At 58.2% G+C, this 17,641-nt stretch overlaps 6 protein-coding genes across 6 annotated transcripts; 2 read left to right on the forward strand and 4 right to left on the reverse strand.

Annotated features, from left to right (window-relative positions):
• Positions 1 to 421: 421 nt before the first annotated feature.
• SLS55_004055 (uncharacterized protein) lies at positions 422 to 3,539 on the reverse strand (the record flags this gene model as incomplete). The annotated part of the gene is made up of 3 exons (XM_066775517.1): positions 422 to 2,146; positions 3,133 to 3,296; positions 3,344 to 3,539. The coding sequence occupies 3 exons, from the start codon at positions 3,537 to 3,539 to the stop codon at positions 422 to 424; spliced, it is 2,085 nt and encodes a 694-aa protein (XP_066633398.1).
• A 503-nt stretch (positions 3,540 to 4,042) lies between these two features.
• Positions 4,043 to 5,491, forward strand: SLS55_004056 (uncharacterized protein; the record flags this gene model as incomplete). The annotated part of the gene is made up of 4 exons (XM_066775518.1): positions 4,043 to 4,350; positions 4,413 to 4,956; positions 5,004 to 5,044; positions 5,095 to 5,491. The coding sequence occupies 4 exons, from the start codon at positions 4,043 to 4,045 to the stop codon at positions 5,489 to 5,491; spliced, it is 1,290 nt and encodes a 429-aa protein (XP_066633399.1).
• A 576-nt stretch (positions 5,492 to 6,067) lies between these two features.
• SLS55_004057 (uncharacterized protein) lies at positions 6,068 to 9,478 on the reverse strand (the record flags this gene model as incomplete). Its single annotated transcript, XM_066775519.1, has 2 exons — positions 6,068 to 6,135; positions 6,208 to 9,478. 2 exons carry the CDS (start codon positions 9,476 to 9,478, stop codon positions 6,068 to 6,070), a joined length of 3,339 nt encoding a protein of 1,112 aa, XP_066633400.1.
• Positions 9,479 to 10,688: 1,210 nt separating this feature from the next.
• On the forward strand, positions 10,689 to 11,752 carry TSC13 (Very-long-chain enoyl-CoA reductase; the record flags this gene model as incomplete). The annotated part of the gene is made up of 3 exons (XM_066775520.1): positions 10,689 to 10,725; positions 10,778 to 10,993; positions 11,052 to 11,752. The coding sequence occupies 3 exons, from the start codon at positions 10,689 to 10,691 to the stop codon at positions 11,750 to 11,752; spliced, it is 954 nt and encodes a 317-aa protein (XP_066633401.1).
• Positions 11,753 to 12,732: 980 nt separating this feature from the next.
• On the reverse strand, positions 12,733 to 14,523 carry SLS55_004059 (uncharacterized protein; the record flags this gene model as incomplete). Its single annotated transcript, XM_066775521.1, has 6 exons — positions 12,733 to 12,940; positions 13,055 to 13,280; positions 13,391 to 13,549; positions 13,627 to 13,738; positions 13,814 to 14,058; positions 14,187 to 14,523. 6 exons carry the CDS (start codon positions 14,521 to 14,523, stop codon positions 12,733 to 12,735), a joined length of 1,287 nt encoding a protein of 428 aa, XP_066633402.1.
• Positions 14,524 to 15,330: 807 nt separating this feature from the next.
• SLS55_004060 (uncharacterized protein) lies at positions 15,331 to 17,309 on the reverse strand (the record flags this gene model as incomplete). The annotated part of the gene is made up of 3 exons (XM_066775522.1): positions 15,331 to 15,423; positions 15,564 to 16,091; positions 16,155 to 17,309. The coding sequence occupies 3 exons, from the start codon at positions 17,307 to 17,309 to the stop codon at positions 15,331 to 15,333; spliced, it is 1,776 nt and encodes a 591-aa protein (XP_066633403.1).
• Positions 17,310 to 17,641: the final 332 nt, after the last annotated feature.

The raw sequence follows: 17,641 nt of genomic DNA on the forward strand, positions 1-17,641 counted from the left end.
GTAACAGCCACGCTGAATCTCGAATAACCATAGCACTTTCAACAAAGTACCTTTGACCAAACGCTTTTCGCCAAGCCCGAGCTACTGTGGCATGGTATAAAATAAATGGAACGCAGATCCTCCAAAATTCAAAGAGAAAAGATTCCCACTCCAAACACCTCGCGATACCAGTGCGAGGCATCGCGTGAACCCGAACTTCTTCAGGAACGACTGTGTTTTGGATGTTGATGGTATTTGATTTCAGTGTGTTCAGTTTCCTCAAGGATGTATTAAAGGCTTCGTCTGGAGTAATATGGTCAGCACGCCAGCCGTCGCCTCGCCACTCTTCTTTTTCAATGCCGTACTATTAATGCTTGTAAGGAGTCAAATAACACACAAAAATTGGGGTATGGGTATGAAATAAAAATAAAATGAACGAGAATTAGAGATCCGCAGTGTAGCCAAGCCGCGCTCGATTGTCGTCACAAACCCGTGCAAACTCCAAAAGTAACCGATACATGTAGATTTGCATGTCTTCCCTCCGCAGAACTTGCTGCGCCCAGTCCTGGCCTTGTTGGGCCAGCTTTTGCGCGACGTCGTCGTGGCTTAGCACGTTGTGCGACGGCGCGCCGGCAAGGTACTCCATGATGCCGTAAAAATCGATATAAGTGTTGTCCATGGGGACGAAATGGACCCACGGAAAAATTCGACTGTCGTGCCACTCGCGATAGATGGTCGTCTTGATGGGTAGCGATGTGGAGAGCAGGAATGCGCGGAAGCGGGCGCTGTACGAATTGCCGTCCACGTCGGGGAGGAACTTGAAGTCGTACTGCTCCTTCATGGGAATGCCGTCGACGAGGTGGAAGTGAGGATTGGCGTAGGAGCAGAGACGATCGGGCTCGCCCGGGAAACAAAGAAGATCGTTGAAACCGGCATCGTTCAGCGTCGCCAACCATTCGCCCATTTTCCCTTCCTCGGCCGCTTGCACGTGGTAAAGTTCGGGCGGTGGCAACCTGAAAGTAGGAGAAGTCCCATTGTTAGCTTCGGCGGTAGCGACAGTGGTGCCGTTGATCATGGAGAGGAAGCGGTGGCGATGGAAGTGTGCCCAAGTCTCTACTTTATTGCGGCCGCCCGAAGCGACACCGCGCCAGACGAACTTGTTGTACTTCCCGCTCCAGCGGCCGCCGTGATCCGCGCCGCCCGAGTATTCCGTCCAGTCTCCCCAGTACATGGCAGCGGGAACGAGAATTTCGTTGCCCGCCCTAAGCTTCGAGCCAGCGAAGAGCGGTATTAATCGGTTCGATATCTTGGTCGAGACGGGCTCGATGAAGGTCCCGTGCAGTCCGCGAAGGTGAGGATGGAAGCATGGGTCCTTTGCCATGGTCCAATTAGAGACATAGCCTTGCCACGAGCCGAGTGGGTGTTGCGCAGGGAAGTATTCTGACGCTGGAATGGAGAGGTCTGTCTCTGCAGCTGTCTGCCGAGCCGGACTATCTGGGGGGCATGCGTCCCGGAACAGCGGCCAGATCTGATGGTTGTCCCCTATCCATTCCACCGGTGGTGCTTCGGGATCGACGTCCATGGGACTGGTAAAGTGGTTCACAACGGTGGACGGGTCCGGTGGCAGCTGGCGTTCCGCAGCCGCAGATGTCACCAGCCGATCGATGTCCGCCCAGGGAACAAGAACACGTTGTTCATCCATGATGTTCAGGGCAAGGGTCACGTCGGGCACAGGGGCATCCTGCGCGACGCTATTGACCATGTCGAACCAATGGTCCGTTCTCCAGTTGTCTTTCGGCGCGCGCTTCTCGACGGTGCCATTGCGCACCGACACGAGCGTATCTTCGCTGTGCGGGGCGGCTGCGCGCACTTCCCGGGCAGGGATGCCCCAGAACGGCTCCAGGTCGTGGTAGATCTGGTCGAAGAAGTCCTCGATGATGACGGCGTCGCGGGTGGAGGCGAAGTCGAACCAGGCATCGAAGCCCGGCGGCGGGTGGCGGCCGCGGCGTTGGCGATAGCGGGCGGCAGCATCGTGCAGGGTGGTCGCGCGGGAGTCGAGAATGTGGTGGAAGTCGGCAGTCGCGCGCTCGACGAGGTGGTCGATGGGGTGAGGCGGACGGGTCTCGGTGTCGGGGACATGGGTGGGCAGGGCGGGCAAAGAAATAGGCTCGGCGAAGAATACATAGAGCAGCAGCACAAGCCCCGACGCAGCAGCGACGCATGCGATAAGGCGGTGCCGAGGGGGCATGGCGGCGAGCATGCTGGCGGGAGCGTAAGGGTTCGCCATGCCAAAGCAGCGGGCGGAGGCGGGCATTTACTGGTAGCGCGAGGCTAGCGGCGCAGCAATGTTGGATGGCGCGGCGCATGCGGGGGCCAAGACGGCCTACAGCTGTGACTTTTTGCGCTATCCCCACCCGAGCCATAGGCCGCCGGGCACAAGCGAGCCCGTATAAATAATGGAATGGCCACCTTATTCCGACATTTTGCATGTACCTGTGCCGCTGGTTGGCCAAATCACAGTAGAAGCTGTACATTACGTTACCAAGCTTTGATGTTGTTCTCACCCGTGGACTTGTACCCTTTTGCGCATGGTAAGAACTCACCCGGGGCTTGGCAGAGACATGTTAAACTATGATGACCAAAAGAAGCCGGCCCCTGTTATTGCGACTGAGAGCGAGCAAGTGCTTTGATCTTTTTCATCGCCGTTACTCTCGGGTTTTCCTTGCGGGATCCTGCCGCCGAGCCCGTCTTGGTCGTCCTTTTAGCCGTGGCGACCGCCTGGGCGCACCCCGTGATACTTTGGTAGAGGATATCTGATAGCAGTCGTTAGTCATGTCACCTCGCATGTCGGTCGTCGTGCGGATCCACTTACACGCTGGGACGATTATCCACAACGCATTCATGACAACAAAATACACCCAGAAGTACAGCGCTTCGGGGCGAGAGTGAAGTACGCCTCGTCTCATGTCCAAGAAACTCGTCACGTAATACAGCGTGTCGCTGTAGAGGTGTCCGGTCGAGACAAGCGCCTGGAGCGGGAGTCTGTACGGCGATTCCGAGACGATACACCACGAGGTCAGAAAGGAAAGCGGACCCCAGATGAGCTAACACCAGAGTGAGCAAGTGTCTGGGAATGGCGACAAGGCGAAATACCACAGTGATTGTCTCGAGCGTCAGGACCAGCGGATCGGCAGCGAGATACCTGGAATCCGACTTTGCGTACTCCTTCCACAGCTGGCCGAAGAAATCCTGGGCTGCGGGCATGCGTGAATGGTTCACGAGGAAGTAGCCTTCAAAGAAGCAGTGGAGAGAACCGGCTGCTACGACTTAGCAGGATGCCTGCATGAGTGCTCCGGGTACTTACACAAGACGAACCACAGCACGAGGCACCCATCGCGAGCGTTGATGGACGGCCGGTACCTGCGCGAAAGAAACAAGGCCGTGCCCAGGATGACGGAAACACCGGTCGAGAAGCCGGCAAAGAGCGAGGCCAGGCCGGCAGCGTTCTCCGTATAGCCATGCAGTTTGAGATCAAGCGGATAGTAAGGATGCGGGGCCATGTCGATTGCCTGGTCGCGGCCTGGCTGCCAAGGGCGGCCTGTCACGTGCAAACGGTCCGCGAGAGGCTGGCGATTATACGCTCGAGGGATCACCGGAGGGAGGATCGCACTGGCTTGGGCATCCAGCCACAGCCCGGTTTTCAGGCGTTCGCTTAGACGATGTGCGCTTAGTCAGCCGCCACGTTTGAGCAGGGCATCGATGCTGCGAGCTCCGATATGGCGCTGGGAGTGCCGCGCTGGAAACGGGACGGGCAGGACAAAGAAGGTGTTGGCTCTGTTCCTGGATAGGTGCTTAGCGCCCGCTGACGGGCTGACAGGCCCCTGACCCCCCCGCCCATCCTCGCTGATCCCGCCGCGTCATTGGTCCACAAGTCACGCGGGGTTTCGCCCTGTGGCCCTGGGCAGTCGCCGCCACCTGCGCCACCTGCGCCTCCCAGCGTGCCAGCGCCTTATCAGCCGGGAGTCTGCTGCCTACCCTCGCCACCTCACCTCCACGCTCCACCATGTCCTTCACAAAATCATCGCGCGGCATCTCCGTCACTCCAGACTTCCAGCTGTCTGCTGAATGCAAGCAGATTAACGGCCATTTCAAGCGGTCTTCCGTACGGCTCGACCCCGTGCTGGGCAACGCCGACGGCTCGTTCCATGTTGAGGGCCGTGACTTCTCAAAGAGTGCGAGAGACGTATCTCTGAAGGTGGAAAATGGCTCGACAATACTGCATGCGAGCCTGCGGAGGAAGGACGGTGTTTGGCAGGAGACGGCCCTTAATCTCGACGTGATTGTTGCAAACAGAAACGGGTCGCTCGTCATGTAAGCCTCTTGCGTCACTCCGCAATGCTACGAGGCCTACTGACACCGATGCCACTGTGCAGAGATACGAGCACTATCCAATCGCCTGACGGAGCCGTCGCCTGTGATGCGCTGGAGAAGCTTGTGGAGGAGTGCAGGCAGGCTGCGACTGACTTGAAGAACCAAATCCGTGACCAACTCACGAGAGAATCCAACCAAGCATCGCAATCTGTCAACACTGCATTCAAGGGAATCGCGCAAATGCAGGAAGCCCTCAACGACGGCGGGGCATATGCTGATAGGCAGCATTTCCAGCCAGAAGCTGGCCATCTCAGATTCCTCCTCAGCGACGCTACCGGTCAATGGTCGAAGGTTGAAGATGCCGTGGGGACTGCCAGCCAGCACATCAAGGAGTTCCAACGCACGAAGCTCCACAGCGTGATCGCCGAGATTGAAGCCACCGAACGGAAAATAGCCGCGGATGTGGACAGAACCATGTTGGAGCAGAAGGAGACAAAGGTCCATCTTGAATCTTTAAGCGACCAGATCGGCCAGCATCAGAAGGAGCATTCAACGGCCCTAGACCAGAGACATGACGCCTGGGCGAGGACTGTCCGTTTCTCTCTTGTAGGTTTTCCCATAAATTCCTACCAACTACAAGCTAACATTCAAAGGCTTCTGTCCTCGTGCCATTTGTTTTCATTCCTCTTGCCGTGTAAGTACCCCGTTTCACCCTTACGTGCCCGGATGCTGACTTCTACAAAGCGAGGCATCGGACGAACGAGCACAATGGGATAAACAGGTAACCGATCTTGAGAATGCCATCAAGGAGACTTCATGCCTGAGGGACAGGCTTGATGGGTTACAGATCGGTCTCGAACGCGCGCTTCAGACCGCCAACCAGGGCAGCGAAAGATGTCGGCGTCTGCGGGCGGACGTGGGCACTCTTTCCGAGGAGCTGGACGGTTTGGAGGAACGCATCCATGACAAGAAGTGCATGATGACCGATTACGTGCAGACGCTCCGAGAGGCCGAGTCGGATGGCGTGACGGCCTTGGAGTACAGCCAGACGCTGCAGGAAGGACGTGAAATCCTGCAGGAGGTCTTGTACGTCAAGCAGGAGTTCGATCCGGAGAAGCTGCATGTTATGCTGCAACTCTAGACACTCTTTGTGACTAGGCTTTCGTCTCAGGCAACACGCTTGAGCGTTTATCTTCGTGTTCATAACTTAACGATATGATTTTTCATTGTTGGGTATTGTTTACCTGGATTCCGCTCTTTATACGTATATCCGCACCCAGCTTCACAGCATTTGTTTGGACCCAGAAGACGAGCGAAATGCCAGGAGTTGATGCTCACTCTCTCACGACGTGGAAAGGTCATCACTACAATTGTGTGGATGGCTGGTTGGCTCTTCATGACTTAACAAAGGGTTTGACGGATGAGGTGTAGACGAGGTCGTTTGGAAGACTGAGCGGTTGATTGGGGCGGCGCCAGAGCTTAGCAGGGAAAGTACAGCTCGGGATGCCGAATGAAAGACTGAAAATTGCATGAGTGTAACTAGACACAAGGCACACCATGTAGTCAGAAGAACCAGTCAAATGATCAATTATTCGGCCGTATCCAAGTTTAACCTGAGAGAACTATGAGAGATCCAAACCCGCTGGAATCATCATCCAAATGCCATTTTACCCTTTTGTTGCGCCTGTATACAGAAAAAGATCGTACACACGAACGCTTACGAACTCGCACTCGCAACGCCATTCTCTTGTGGCGTTGCAGCATCATCCCAGTTAACTTTCAAGGCTGCAAAAAAGGCGAGTCAGCACGGTCACTGTAGAAAGAGGGAAAACAAAAGTCGGGCGGGAGAAAACCTACTCTGCGGGAACGGGAAGAACGAATCCCCCATCTCGGTCAGATACTTGTGATACCGAACCTCCTCCCTGTCAAGCTCCGGCGGACCCATGGCCTGCTCGACCTTCTTGACGACACCCTGCGGACCCTTGGCCACGCGGATGTTCGGGCATTCCCTCAGGACGACCTTGAACAGGGCGGTGAGCGAGACGCGCGTCATGGGCAGGCCGAGGCACTGGTGCTGGCCGGCGCCGAGGTGGATGTAGCGCTCGAGCGGGCGGTCGAGGCGCACCTGGTCGGGGTCGGGGAAGGCGGCGGGGTCGCGCGACGCCGCGCGCAGGTGCAGCATGACGCGATCGCCCGCCTTGAGGTGGACCTCGCGGCCGGCGTCGACGACGGTGGTGTCGTGCGTGGCGTACCGGAGGACGCCGGTCTCGCCGTACAGCCGGCTGCCCTCCATGAAGTAGCGCATGAGCGTGTCGAAGGACTCGTCGTCGTCGTGCAGCGCGAGCGCGCGGCACGCGGGCAGCAGCGCCCGCCCCTGCTCGGTGGTGAGGAAGAACTCCATCGTCTGCGCGAACAGTTGGCCCTGGTTCGGCGCCATGCCGCCCGCCGTGCCCATGATGTGGCCCCAGACGAGGTCCGGCACGTCGTGGTCGTGCTTGAGCAGCCGCTGGATTAGATGCACGCCGTAGTCTTCGAGGGTGTTGCCCGTCTCCTTCGACGGGAAGATCCTGGCAATAGCGTTCGACAGGATGCCGCCGCCGTCCTTGATCGACCTGACCTTCAGTTCGACGGCCTCGCCCAGGCCATGCGTGGCCTTGTGGCCTTTCAGGCGGAGCTTGAACGACTCTCCCGGGTCCATGTCGAAAAAGACGACGGTGAAGACAGCAGCCAGGATCATGTACAGCTCGTGTTCAGTGAAGAGGCCGTGGGGATTCTTTTTGGTCTTGAGAGGCAGGAGGAAGAGATCTGCGGCGAAGTGAATGTGAACCAGATTGCCGACGTCACGAATTAGATCAACCTGGTTGAGGCTGTCGCCCAGTCTGTACGATTTCTCCTTCAGGAGCTCTTCACTCTTGGCGAGGTAGTAGTTCTTGACCTCCTTCTGCCAATCGGAAATGTAGAGAGCGTCCTTCATCATCTTGCGGGACTCCATGTTCTCATGTCCATCGCCTGCAAGCATGAAGTTTTTTGCTGGCTTGCCCATAAGGAACTGCATGGCCGGTCCCCAGGTAACATTGAAGGTTGCCTTGTCGCCGAGGATCTTCTCAGCACACGCGTAGGAGTAGACGAGCTTGAATGGAGGGATGAACTGAGGTCTCTCGAAGTTGTATAGGTGTGCTTTGCCGAGAGTCTTCAGCACGTTCTCCATCTCTGATGGAACCGTGAGAGGATAGTGTGCATAAACGGAATCAGGCCTGAAGTGGTTCGGGAATGCCCGCATGAACAGCTTGGAGAAAACGCAGCCATTGTCGATCTCCTTTTCAGATTGCACGAGCGCGAAACCCCAGTTGGTAAGCAGCTTCGGGTGGTAGTCCAGAGTATAGAAGCGGTCGCCTCGGACAAGTGCTACGGCATCGGAGAGCACGCCGCGCGAGATGGTGTAGTTGGTGCACAGGCCCGAGCCAGGCACCATAGGCTCCTTGGCCGACTCTACAACAAGACCAGGGTAGAGCTCGACCCTGTCGGGAGTCTCGTAGAGGTGTCTCAGCTGATCTGCAACCTCGGGGTTGATGTCCTCAAACGTGTTGTGCGGCGTCAGCTTGAAGTGCTTTCTGAACTCGTTCAAAGTCGCGCAGTTCCAGGCACGGGCTTGCTCAATGCCCAGAACTTCGATGGCGCGCATGACGGCGGGCACACGCCGAGCGCCGAAGCTATTTGAGCAGTCTTCAATACTTTCAACGACGATCTTGACCAGTTCGTCATCATCAAAGCTGCCATCTGCATTGCGCTTCATCTTGTTGAACGGCCTCTTTTCCGGCTCCTTCGGGATCTTGCCCTCGAGCCCGTTTAGTAGTTGAAGGAACTCGTGCATTTCCATCTTTTTTGGATCCTTTCCTGGCCAGAGTTCGTTCCACAAGTCCTCGGTCCATTTCTCGTCGCGATCCGAGATGACCGAATGCCAGCGATACACCAAGTTGAATTCCGCCGAGACTTGGTTGCCCTCTGCCAATGCGACACCGTCGATTTCAGCACGCGGGTTGAGAGCCCAGTTGTCGTCCGTCTTGTTGAGGTTGAGGATGGTTCGGACATAGTCAAGCAGCACGCAGTTGATGTAGAGGCCGCAGGTAATCAAACGAGCGGTTTGGAAGAGATCCTCGTCGTACTGCTTCCACGTTTTGGCATGGGGACCGGTTCGGCCCTCGACGGGCTTGTTGAACCTGCCGCCCTCGTTGATCTCGGCGAGATTCTTGGCCACGAAATTGTGGAAGCGATTGAAGCAAATGAGAAGCACGCCGACGCCAGGAGGGAATAGCAGGAGACGCTCCTCGGAAAAGCAGTCGGGCTTGATCATGCCGTCCTTGAAGGTTCTCATGAGACCCAGCTCTTCGTCGTTGCTGCCGTAGAGCGGAGCGAGGTCGAGGTACGACGAGGTTTTTGACCGGGTGAAATCATCGTGATCGGTGTCGAAGAGATCGTGGATGATGATGGAGGCCAGGTAGAAGAGCATGCTGGAAATCTGGTTGGGGTGTTTTTCGCTCTTATTCCGGGACATAAGACTGTCGAAGACCACGCCTGCATCTGGCAGGGCCGTCATCTGCGGGGTTTTGGGCTGCACCGTCCTGGCGTAGGGCATGCCGGCAGCGCCGAGCATGGGATGCTTCAGGCTGTTGTAGGAGCCATCGGCTTTGCGGTACTTGAGATCCCCCGACAGGAACGACTGCGGGGGGTGCTGGAGGTCGGAGTAGAGCTGGGTCAGGAAGCCGTCGGTGAGCTTCTTGCCCGTGGGCGACGAGTCGGGGAGTTTTGCAGCGGCCTGGATCAGGCGCTCCATGAAATACGTCTTGTCGTCAACGAGCTCGCCGGTGATCTGGTTCTGCAGCACGTCGTACAAGGTCTTGTAGTTGTCAATGCCCAGGTGGCTGAGGTCCGCAAGACTGGCCTCGGCGAACTCCAGGGCATCGGTGTGGTAGTCGTCATTGTTGAGGTCGGTGCCGTCGCCGGTGCCAGTGGGCACAGGCTTGACTGCCTGGGTAATAAGGGTCCTTAACGCGGAGACCTGCTTCGAGATCTCCTTGCGCGTCTTGTCGAGCTGCGAGAGCTCGGGTTCGGAAGTGAAATGGGCCGACATGATGGTGGGGGAGATGGCCTGGACGATTGGTTAAAAGGCGAGGCGGGCGGACAAGATGACAAAGAGACGCCGGCTGCGTCCGGATTGCGGGACTGGCGGGAACGGTGGGGGCTTTATGGGAGTTTCTTCATCGGAGCACCATGGAGCACAATGCGGTGGAGCCATGGCCGCCCCGCATCGTCGAGACATGCAGGCCGGACCCGCGTACGGCATCGATCGAGGATGGGCACTTACGTCTAAATCAAGGGAGCGCTCGCCGGGAGTGGTGCGGCGGGGGCGGTGGGAGTGGTATCAGACGGAATGAGACACGCAAGAAAAGAAAAATCAATGGTTCAATTACAGCCACACACGTGGTCGCGGGGAGAGGGCTGCCGTGGCCAGCCTGAGGCGGCGCGGCCTGGTAGTTATAGGCGCGAGGCAGCTCGGTGGAGGCGCACCATCTAGTAGGCGTGGAGTGCGGCTGAGAGCAGTCGCGACGCTGTTGTCGCCGTCAGCGTGCTTTTGGGCAAGGTGTCGGGCAGGGCGACTGAAAGGGCCAGCAAGGGGCCAGCAGGCAGGGGCCCGGCCAATCGCGCTCGCCTGATTATCCGCAAGAGCTGAGCGCCGCGGCCTGGGGCTGACTCTCGGCACTGCTCTGCGGTCCTGCGTCGCCGGCCATGACGCTCTCAGCTGCGGTGGGGCAGCGCTGCCAACGTGCCAATGATCCGCAAGCAGACATATTCGCCGGGCGGAAGCGTGGACTCGGGCGGAGGACACAGGGCTGGCGCGCACTGGGCCCAGCGCTCAGGGCCCAGGGCCCAGGGCCCAGGCTGCAGCGGCGCCGAGCGCGCAAGGCTGAGGAAGGCAGCGGGTGCTGCAACGCGCATTGGCTGGCGGCCGACGATGGGCGGTCTGCTCCGGGCGGCTGAGCTCACGAGCAGCTCCATGTGCCGAGGCCGCCTGCTGCACTGGCATCAACAGTATCACAGCGCCACCAGAGATTCTCGAAAGACTAGGGTGCCACGGTGCAGCATAGCCGTGTAGCCTTAACCGTCGCGCACGTGCTGCAGTGCCGGGTTGCTTGGGGCTCGGCAGTCGGCCTCCAGCGAACCGGAGCTTGGGCCCCGCCTGGCGCCGCAGTCCGCCTTCTGCCCTCAGCTGCAACACAAAATCCGTTGAGCTTCGCAGCGTACCACCCTCACCCCTCACGCGTCCACGTCCCCCCACCGCCATGGCCGAACCCGTCACCCTCGTCGTGCAGCCGCGCGGTACGCTCCGCATCCCGCCGTCTCGCAGCAGCACGCTGACCCAATGCCCCAGGCAAGCCCATCAAGAAGCTCCCCGCCGAAACCACCGTTGCCCTGTCCGACTCGACCGCTGAGCTCTACAAGCGCATTGCCCAGGCCACCGGCTTTTCCGTCCACCGCCTGCGCGTCGCAAAGGGCAGCGATGGCTCCGTCGTCCCCAATTCGCCCCGCACGCTCGTGCAGGATACCGGCTTGCGCCACAAGAGCAACATCACCGTCAAGGATCTTGGTTGGGCCCTCCTCCTTTGTACACGATGGCCTGTCCGCTGACCCTCTTGCTTTGCTAGGCCCTCAAATCGCATGGCGCACCGTCTTCCTCGTCGAGTACCTCGGCCCTCTGCTCATCCACCCGCTGATCTACTACCTGCGCCCGTACCTCTACCCCTTCCCTTCCCTCACGCCTTCCGATCTCCCGGAGCCTACCTCCCTGCAGACGCTGTCGCTGTACCTGGTCACAATCCACTTTCTCAAGCGTGAGCTGGAGACGCTGTTCATCCACCGCTTCTCCAGCGCCACCATGCCCGCCTTCAACATCTTCAAGAACTCCGGTCACTATTGGATCCTGTCTGGTCTCAACTTGGCCGTCTTTGCCTACGGCCCTTCAAAGACGGAGCTCGGCCCGAACCTTCCGCTCGTGTATGGCGCCTGCGCCCTGTACGCTCTTGGAGAGCTTGGAAACCTCAATGCCCATTTGGTGCTGCGGAGCTTGAGACCAGCCAACAACCCTACCGCTCGCGGTATTCCCAAGGGGTTTGGCTTCTCATGGGTCACCTGCCCGAACTATCTCTTCGAGATCATGTCCTGGGCTGGCGTCTGGATCATCAACTCTCTCATTGGCAAGGCCGGTTTCTTCTCCACCGCTCTCTTCGTTGTAGTGGCAGGCGCCCAGATGGCTGCCTGGGCTGCCAAGAAGGAGAGGAGGTACAGGAAGGAATTCGGTGCGCAGTACAAGCGCAAGAAGTTTGTCATGATTCCGGGCATCTTCTAGGTGTTCTCAGGAATGGAAAGACGTTGGTGGGCATGTGGGGCAATTGATCGGAATATGATCGAACGGAATATGATCGACATTATGGATTGGCCCCATCAGGGTTGCAGCAATTCATGCGGAGTAACAGTACGAAGCCGACGAGTGCTCCAGCTATTGGTATACCTGGCGACGATGGATCAATACTTTGAGTCTTTTTTCGTCCACTCCAACATTTTTCTCTTGCCTCTCCCCGTGTCCCCGATCTCTCATGTTGATCGGGAGCCAGATCCCGTAAATCTTGCGCATCAGCCTTCCAATCGCGTACATTTCCCCGAAGAGAATCGTCAGAGATCGACGTAAGCTGACAAGCTGCATCCTCCAGCCTCTATGCGGTCATCAGCTTATTCTCGCTTACTCACATTCCCATCACATGCTTGACGTCTTCACTCCATTCCTCCTTCCAACCTCTTGCATGCCTCAAGATCAGTCCACCGCAGAAAGCCATTGACCCTGGCACCATGACCGCGGCATCTTATAGAAGCAGTTGCATTCATGACTTCACTGCTCATTCGTCGGGGTTTCTTTCCTTTTGATTCCGCTCGCATGAAAGCTGAAAATGCGCAATCGGGTTTGGGTTGACTTGCATGTATGGCTTTTCTTTTGTGCAGGGAAGGGGCCGGAAACGTTGACCCTAATGCGCGCAGCTGCAGTTGGGACTATCTTATTCAGTTCTGTAGTTTATGTTAGCGGCGAGCACCGTTGGCTCCGCATAATCCAATCTCAATACATCTTTCGACGCCCGTATTGAGCTTCGATCTGTTCCAGCTTTCTTCGACGTATTTATTCATTCTATTTCTCTTTTGCAAAGAGTATGCATTGACTATCTATTCATCGTCGTGAATACCCGAAAAAGAAAAGAAAAAACATTGCGTAACCCCATAAATGTTGTTTTCCCTTTAAGTGTGTTTGTTTCCCCGGCTCGGTCTTTGGAGATAAAGAAACTAGTCCATGTTGGCGAAGACGTAATTCATGCCGGCCCACATCTCCTCGCCGGTCGCCCTGATCTGGCTGGCGGGAAGCACGAAGCCGTAGCGGCCCGTGTCGCGCAGCTCGGCCGTGAACGTGTACGTCGACTTGACCACGTCGTTGGAGTAGTCGACGCTGCTGCCGGACGCCTGGTAGATGGTCTCGCAGATAGGGCCGTATTCGCTGGTGTAACAAAGTCACATTGTTAGCTCTCAAATCCCCAAATCATCGATCCTGGACAACAAACACCCAGTAAAGAGTGAGGCAACGGGAGGGGGGAAAGGGATTTCGACGTACAACTGCGTCCCGTGGACAGCGGCGATGGCGGCGACGGCGCCTCCGGAGATGGACTGCAGCTCCGCGTTGGTGGAGGGCAGTGAATCGCACGTGTAGCCGTACGGCGTCATCCACAGCTGCGAGTACGAGTGCCAGTCCATGTACATCTTGACGCCCTGCTTATCGCGGACGGCGCGCATCTGAGCGGCGAGCCCGGCTGCCTCGGGCGAGCTGAGAGCGGCGGTGCCTGTTGTTGTTTGAAGTTTGGAAAAGTCAGCGACTGTCGGAATACTATGCTGTGCATATTCTCCCCTCTCTTTCTTGAAGAATGCTCCCCAGGAGCGGAATTGCTCTTACCTCTGAAGGTCTCATCGCAAGGGTCGGTCGACGAGCCGCCGGCCACGCTCCAACCGACGGCCCAGTTGCGGTTGATGTCGGTGCCGACGCAGCTGTTTCCGGAGACGGACTGCCTGTTCTTACGCCAGAGACGCGTGTTCGTCTGCGTGTAGACGAAGCCTATAAAGGAACATTAGTTAGTCAAATTCGCCTGTCTTTCGAACTTTCTCTTTCTGGGAGAAGAGGGGCGTATGTACCGTCCGGATTGACGACCGGGAAGACGTAGAAGTCGTACTTGTCGACGTACGACTTGATGGTGGTGTCGGAAGCGTACTTGGTGAGGAGCTGGTAGGCGACGTACTCGTTGGTCTGTTTTGCAACGCGTAGTTGATTAACAAAGTGCAGTCCATTTCAACATCTTCAGCGGCTTTGAGAGGATCTCACCATCGTCGTGACCCACTCGCGCGCGTGGACTGTAGAGTGCATGATGATAGCCGGCTTCACGTTCTTGCCGCCGCTGCCCCAGAAGTGGATGCCGGTGATGTTGCGGCCCTGGGAAGAAGTGCCGGCGGTCACGATCTCTGCATTGTTGGGCCGCACGGAGACGAGGTCGTTCAGGAAGGTCAGGTGGTCGGCGTACGAGTGGTAGGCGTCGAACCAGCTGTCAGACGGAACGGCGGCGGCGCTCGCTATATGTCCGACGCATTAGAACTTATTGCACTGATTTTTACACCGAAGCAGGAAACGTCGGTCTTTACTCGCGGGAAGGGAAAGGAGGTGAAGCGAGTGACTGGGTTCCAAAAGAGAAAGAACTCACCAAGATACTCAACCGTCTCGTCCTCCTCCTGCTTGATGGCAGCACCGAGATCGTCCTGGATGACCTGGAAGTCGATGCCCAAGCCATCGACGTCGGCGTTCTTCTCAGGCGCGACAAGCAAGTCGACCTGGCCGAACTGCGCGGGCTCGTCGCTCAGCTGCTGGCCGAGGGCGGCCACGGCCTCGGGATTTTTCTGGTACTCGCTGTACGCTACACGGAGAACCCTGTAGCCGTCATAGTTGAACTTCTCGCCCGTCTCTTCCTCGGCGACGGTGGTGGAGATGGGGCTGGCGGTGGCCAGCTGGCCAAGCAGAAGCACGGGGAGCAGGTACTTCATTGTTGGAGAAAGAGAAGATAAGCCGTGACAATCCGAGAGTGGAGTACGAAGAGGGAAGAGTCACGGATGCGCAGGTTTATATACACTCGGCTTTGCGGAGAAACGCCAAGAAGGAGCCATCTTGACCAACTGCGGAGAAAAAGGGCAGGTGCATGCAATGGAAGCCACGACCTTCAGGAACGAGAGATAGGCAACGGCGCAGATCCTGGTCCAAGCGGCCGGCGCGCGGGGGCAGCAAACAGAGCCAAGCAGCGGGTGTAGCTTCCAAATGACGTGGAGTAGCACCGGGGTGCGGATAATGCGGCCACATGAGAGGTCACCGTATGTTTCTGGAGAATGTCGGCGCGGACAGATGATATTGGGCCTGATTGGGGCCCTTAAACAGACTAGGCAGGTGACGGGCCCCCAAGCGTTGCGCCAAGCTGTCTCACACCCGTCGACCTACCCAGACCGACCTAGCCCATGTGTTGCCGAGTCTCTTGGCTCCAAGCAGCGAGTAATTCATGCTTTCCGTAACGGGTGCTAGCACCTGGAGCCCGTATTTATACCGCACGCCATCTCTGCATCGACCCTCCAAATCCAGCAGCTGCGAACCTTCACACTCGACGCACGAGACAGGCTTATGCCAACAGCCAGCTCGGCTAGCGTCGGCCGCGTCCTGGCTTCTTCCTTTTTGCCATCCAAGTGGAAGCTCAGTGCACCTGGGCCACGATCGATTTTCGCCGGCGGCACGATGGCCTCGGTAAGATCCAATGTCTCCATGTATTTGCAGTCTCCTCGAGCCGCATCTACGTTCCGATCTTGCCTTCAATCGCTGCCCTGCAGCTCCTCGAGCTGCGCCTGAGCCCGCGCCATCTCCTCGTCGGTGGGCAAATTTACGATCATGAGGTACAAAACGTCCTGTAGTTTCCAGGTCAGCTCCATCGCAGCCAAAAACAGACCACCAGCCATGCTGTTGCACAATTCCCAAGTTGGGGTGGTGAGCGCCTCAAACTTGGTCTGTCCGCGTGCCTGCTTGTCTCGTAGTAGGGTCAACTCACCTGTCGCAAAGCCTTCTTTACAGTCCCGATGATGGTAGTACGCCCTCCTCGAGCAGCAACACCTGAGCCGCCGCGCGAACTTTGTTGCCGGTTACGCGAATTGTCCTCATAGTAACCTTGTTCTCCGGCATACGCATTGGTGGAGCCGTAACCTGGTGAGGGGCTGCGTCTGTCGTAGTAGTCTTCCTGGCCCTGAGCAGTTCCTCTTCCAAGCAGCCCGCGGCTTCCCAGAAGGCCTTCTCTGCCCCTCCCAGCAGCACCGGCTCGTGCCGCAAGGGGACCGCGGCCGCCAAGCAAGCCGCCTCTGCCCTCAGAGCTCTGATACTGACCTTCCCGACCACCCCTGGCGCTTACTGCTCCACCCAAGACTCCTGCGAGCCCGCGGACACCACGCTGTCTCGGTGGGACCTTGCCGCCGCTGACGAGCGTGACCAGCGTGCCCTGGTACGCCGGGTGGCTGGGATCAGCCCAGCTGGAAGCGAACTCGGGCTTCTGCTTGATGAGCGAGGAGTCTGGGTTCTCGGCCAACTACAAAATGCCGCATTAGTGCACAGATCAAAAGAATAAGAAGGGGAATGGGAGACCACTAACAAAGTTCGCCTGCGCCCTCCTGTCGTAGTAGTCCGCCAACCACTTCTTCTTCCCCTTCATCCCCTCCGCCTGCTCTCCTTCCTCCCCATCTTCCCCTTCCAGCCCGGGAAAGACGAGATCGGCCGCCACTGGCAATCCCTCCTCACCATACGTCTTCCCACTACTCAACCTCATCTTCCTCGCGCCATCCTTCCACTTACTCCCCGACGACGAGTCTCCTCCATACTTGGCGTACACAGCGTTGATATCCAGCTGCTTCGCCTCGACCGGCTTCCCCCCGTCATCGCCCTTGAACGCCACGATCATGGCAAACAAGCCCCTCGGCTTGAAGAGCCTCTCGTTCGCCTCGTCCAAAAACGTGTTGGCGCGGTACCGCTGCTGCGCAATCTGCGCGGGTATCACGACGGCGTTGACGGCGGCCGTCGTCGCCATGACGGCCACGCTCGGCACGAAGCCCACGGCCGCGTTGGCCAGCAGGATGACGTTGAAGACGGGGCTCGCCTGCGACGCGGCGTGGAACGACTTGAGGAACGCGAGGAACGTCGCCTGGTCGATGCCCGCGGCGTCCTGCAGCACGGGCGCGTAGGCGCGGACGAAGCCGCGCGTCTTCTCGCGCGGGCGCCGCTGCGGCAGGATGACGGGGCAGGGCAGGCGCGGGGTGCCGGTTGGCGGGGGAGGCGGGGGAAGGCGGCTGAGCAGGTCGCGGATGCGGACGTTGTTGCTGATGTCGGGCTTTTCGCTGCCTACGGGGGCGCCGGGCGGCGAGGGGGAAGAGGAGTTGACGCGGGCGGAAGTACTGGGTTGGTGGTGATGCCACCGCTCCTCCGAGGCCTCGTCCAGGGCCCAGACGTCGTCGTCGTCGAGGACGGCGGGTGCCGCGACGGGGTCTTGTTCTTGCTTGCGAGCACTACCGGCCTCGTCGACGGGGATGGCGCTGCCGCTGGCAATGAGCTCGGTGGCTTGGTCGTTGGGCAGCTCTGCATATTGCGGTGGCTCGTCGCCGAAACGACGCGGCGGGGATGAGGGTTCTGGCGCGGGAGAAGAGGCGGAAGAGGGGGAAGAGGCTGTCTTTGCGGCCTTTGATTTCTTGCTGGATGCGTAGGCTTCCGTGGCCAGGCCGACGCCTTGGCTGATGAGCTTCACGAGGACAGGCATGTCGTTGTGGGAAATGTATGCAATTGGGCCCTCGACGAGGGAATGTGAAGGGGTGATGGCGAGCGGGTGGCAGCAGCAGAGTGGTGGAGTTGTTATATGTTGTCTGGTGCAATGCTCAGCCCCGGGGTGGGGGCCAGCGATCGCACAGGTACCCGGAAAAGCTTAGCGCGGGCTCAGCTTATTCCTGCCGTGTCAGCCTCCGCACTGCTGCCTTCATCCTGTGCTTAGCTTGTTGCGAGCCCCACCAATCCTGCCGGCTTATGTGGGGCCTGGCGGGAGCCAAGTTTAGCACTGCCCAGTCGCACGCCCAAGCTGAAAGCTTAACGCGCATA

The sequence above is a fragment of the Diplodia seriata genome (assembly GCF_021436955.1).
Source record: "Diplodia seriata strain FDS-637 chromosome Unknown scaffold_4, whole genome shotgun sequence".
Lineage (NCBI taxonomy): Eukaryota > Fungi > Ascomycota > Dothideomycetes > Botryosphaeriales > Botryosphaeriaceae > Diplodia > Diplodia seriata.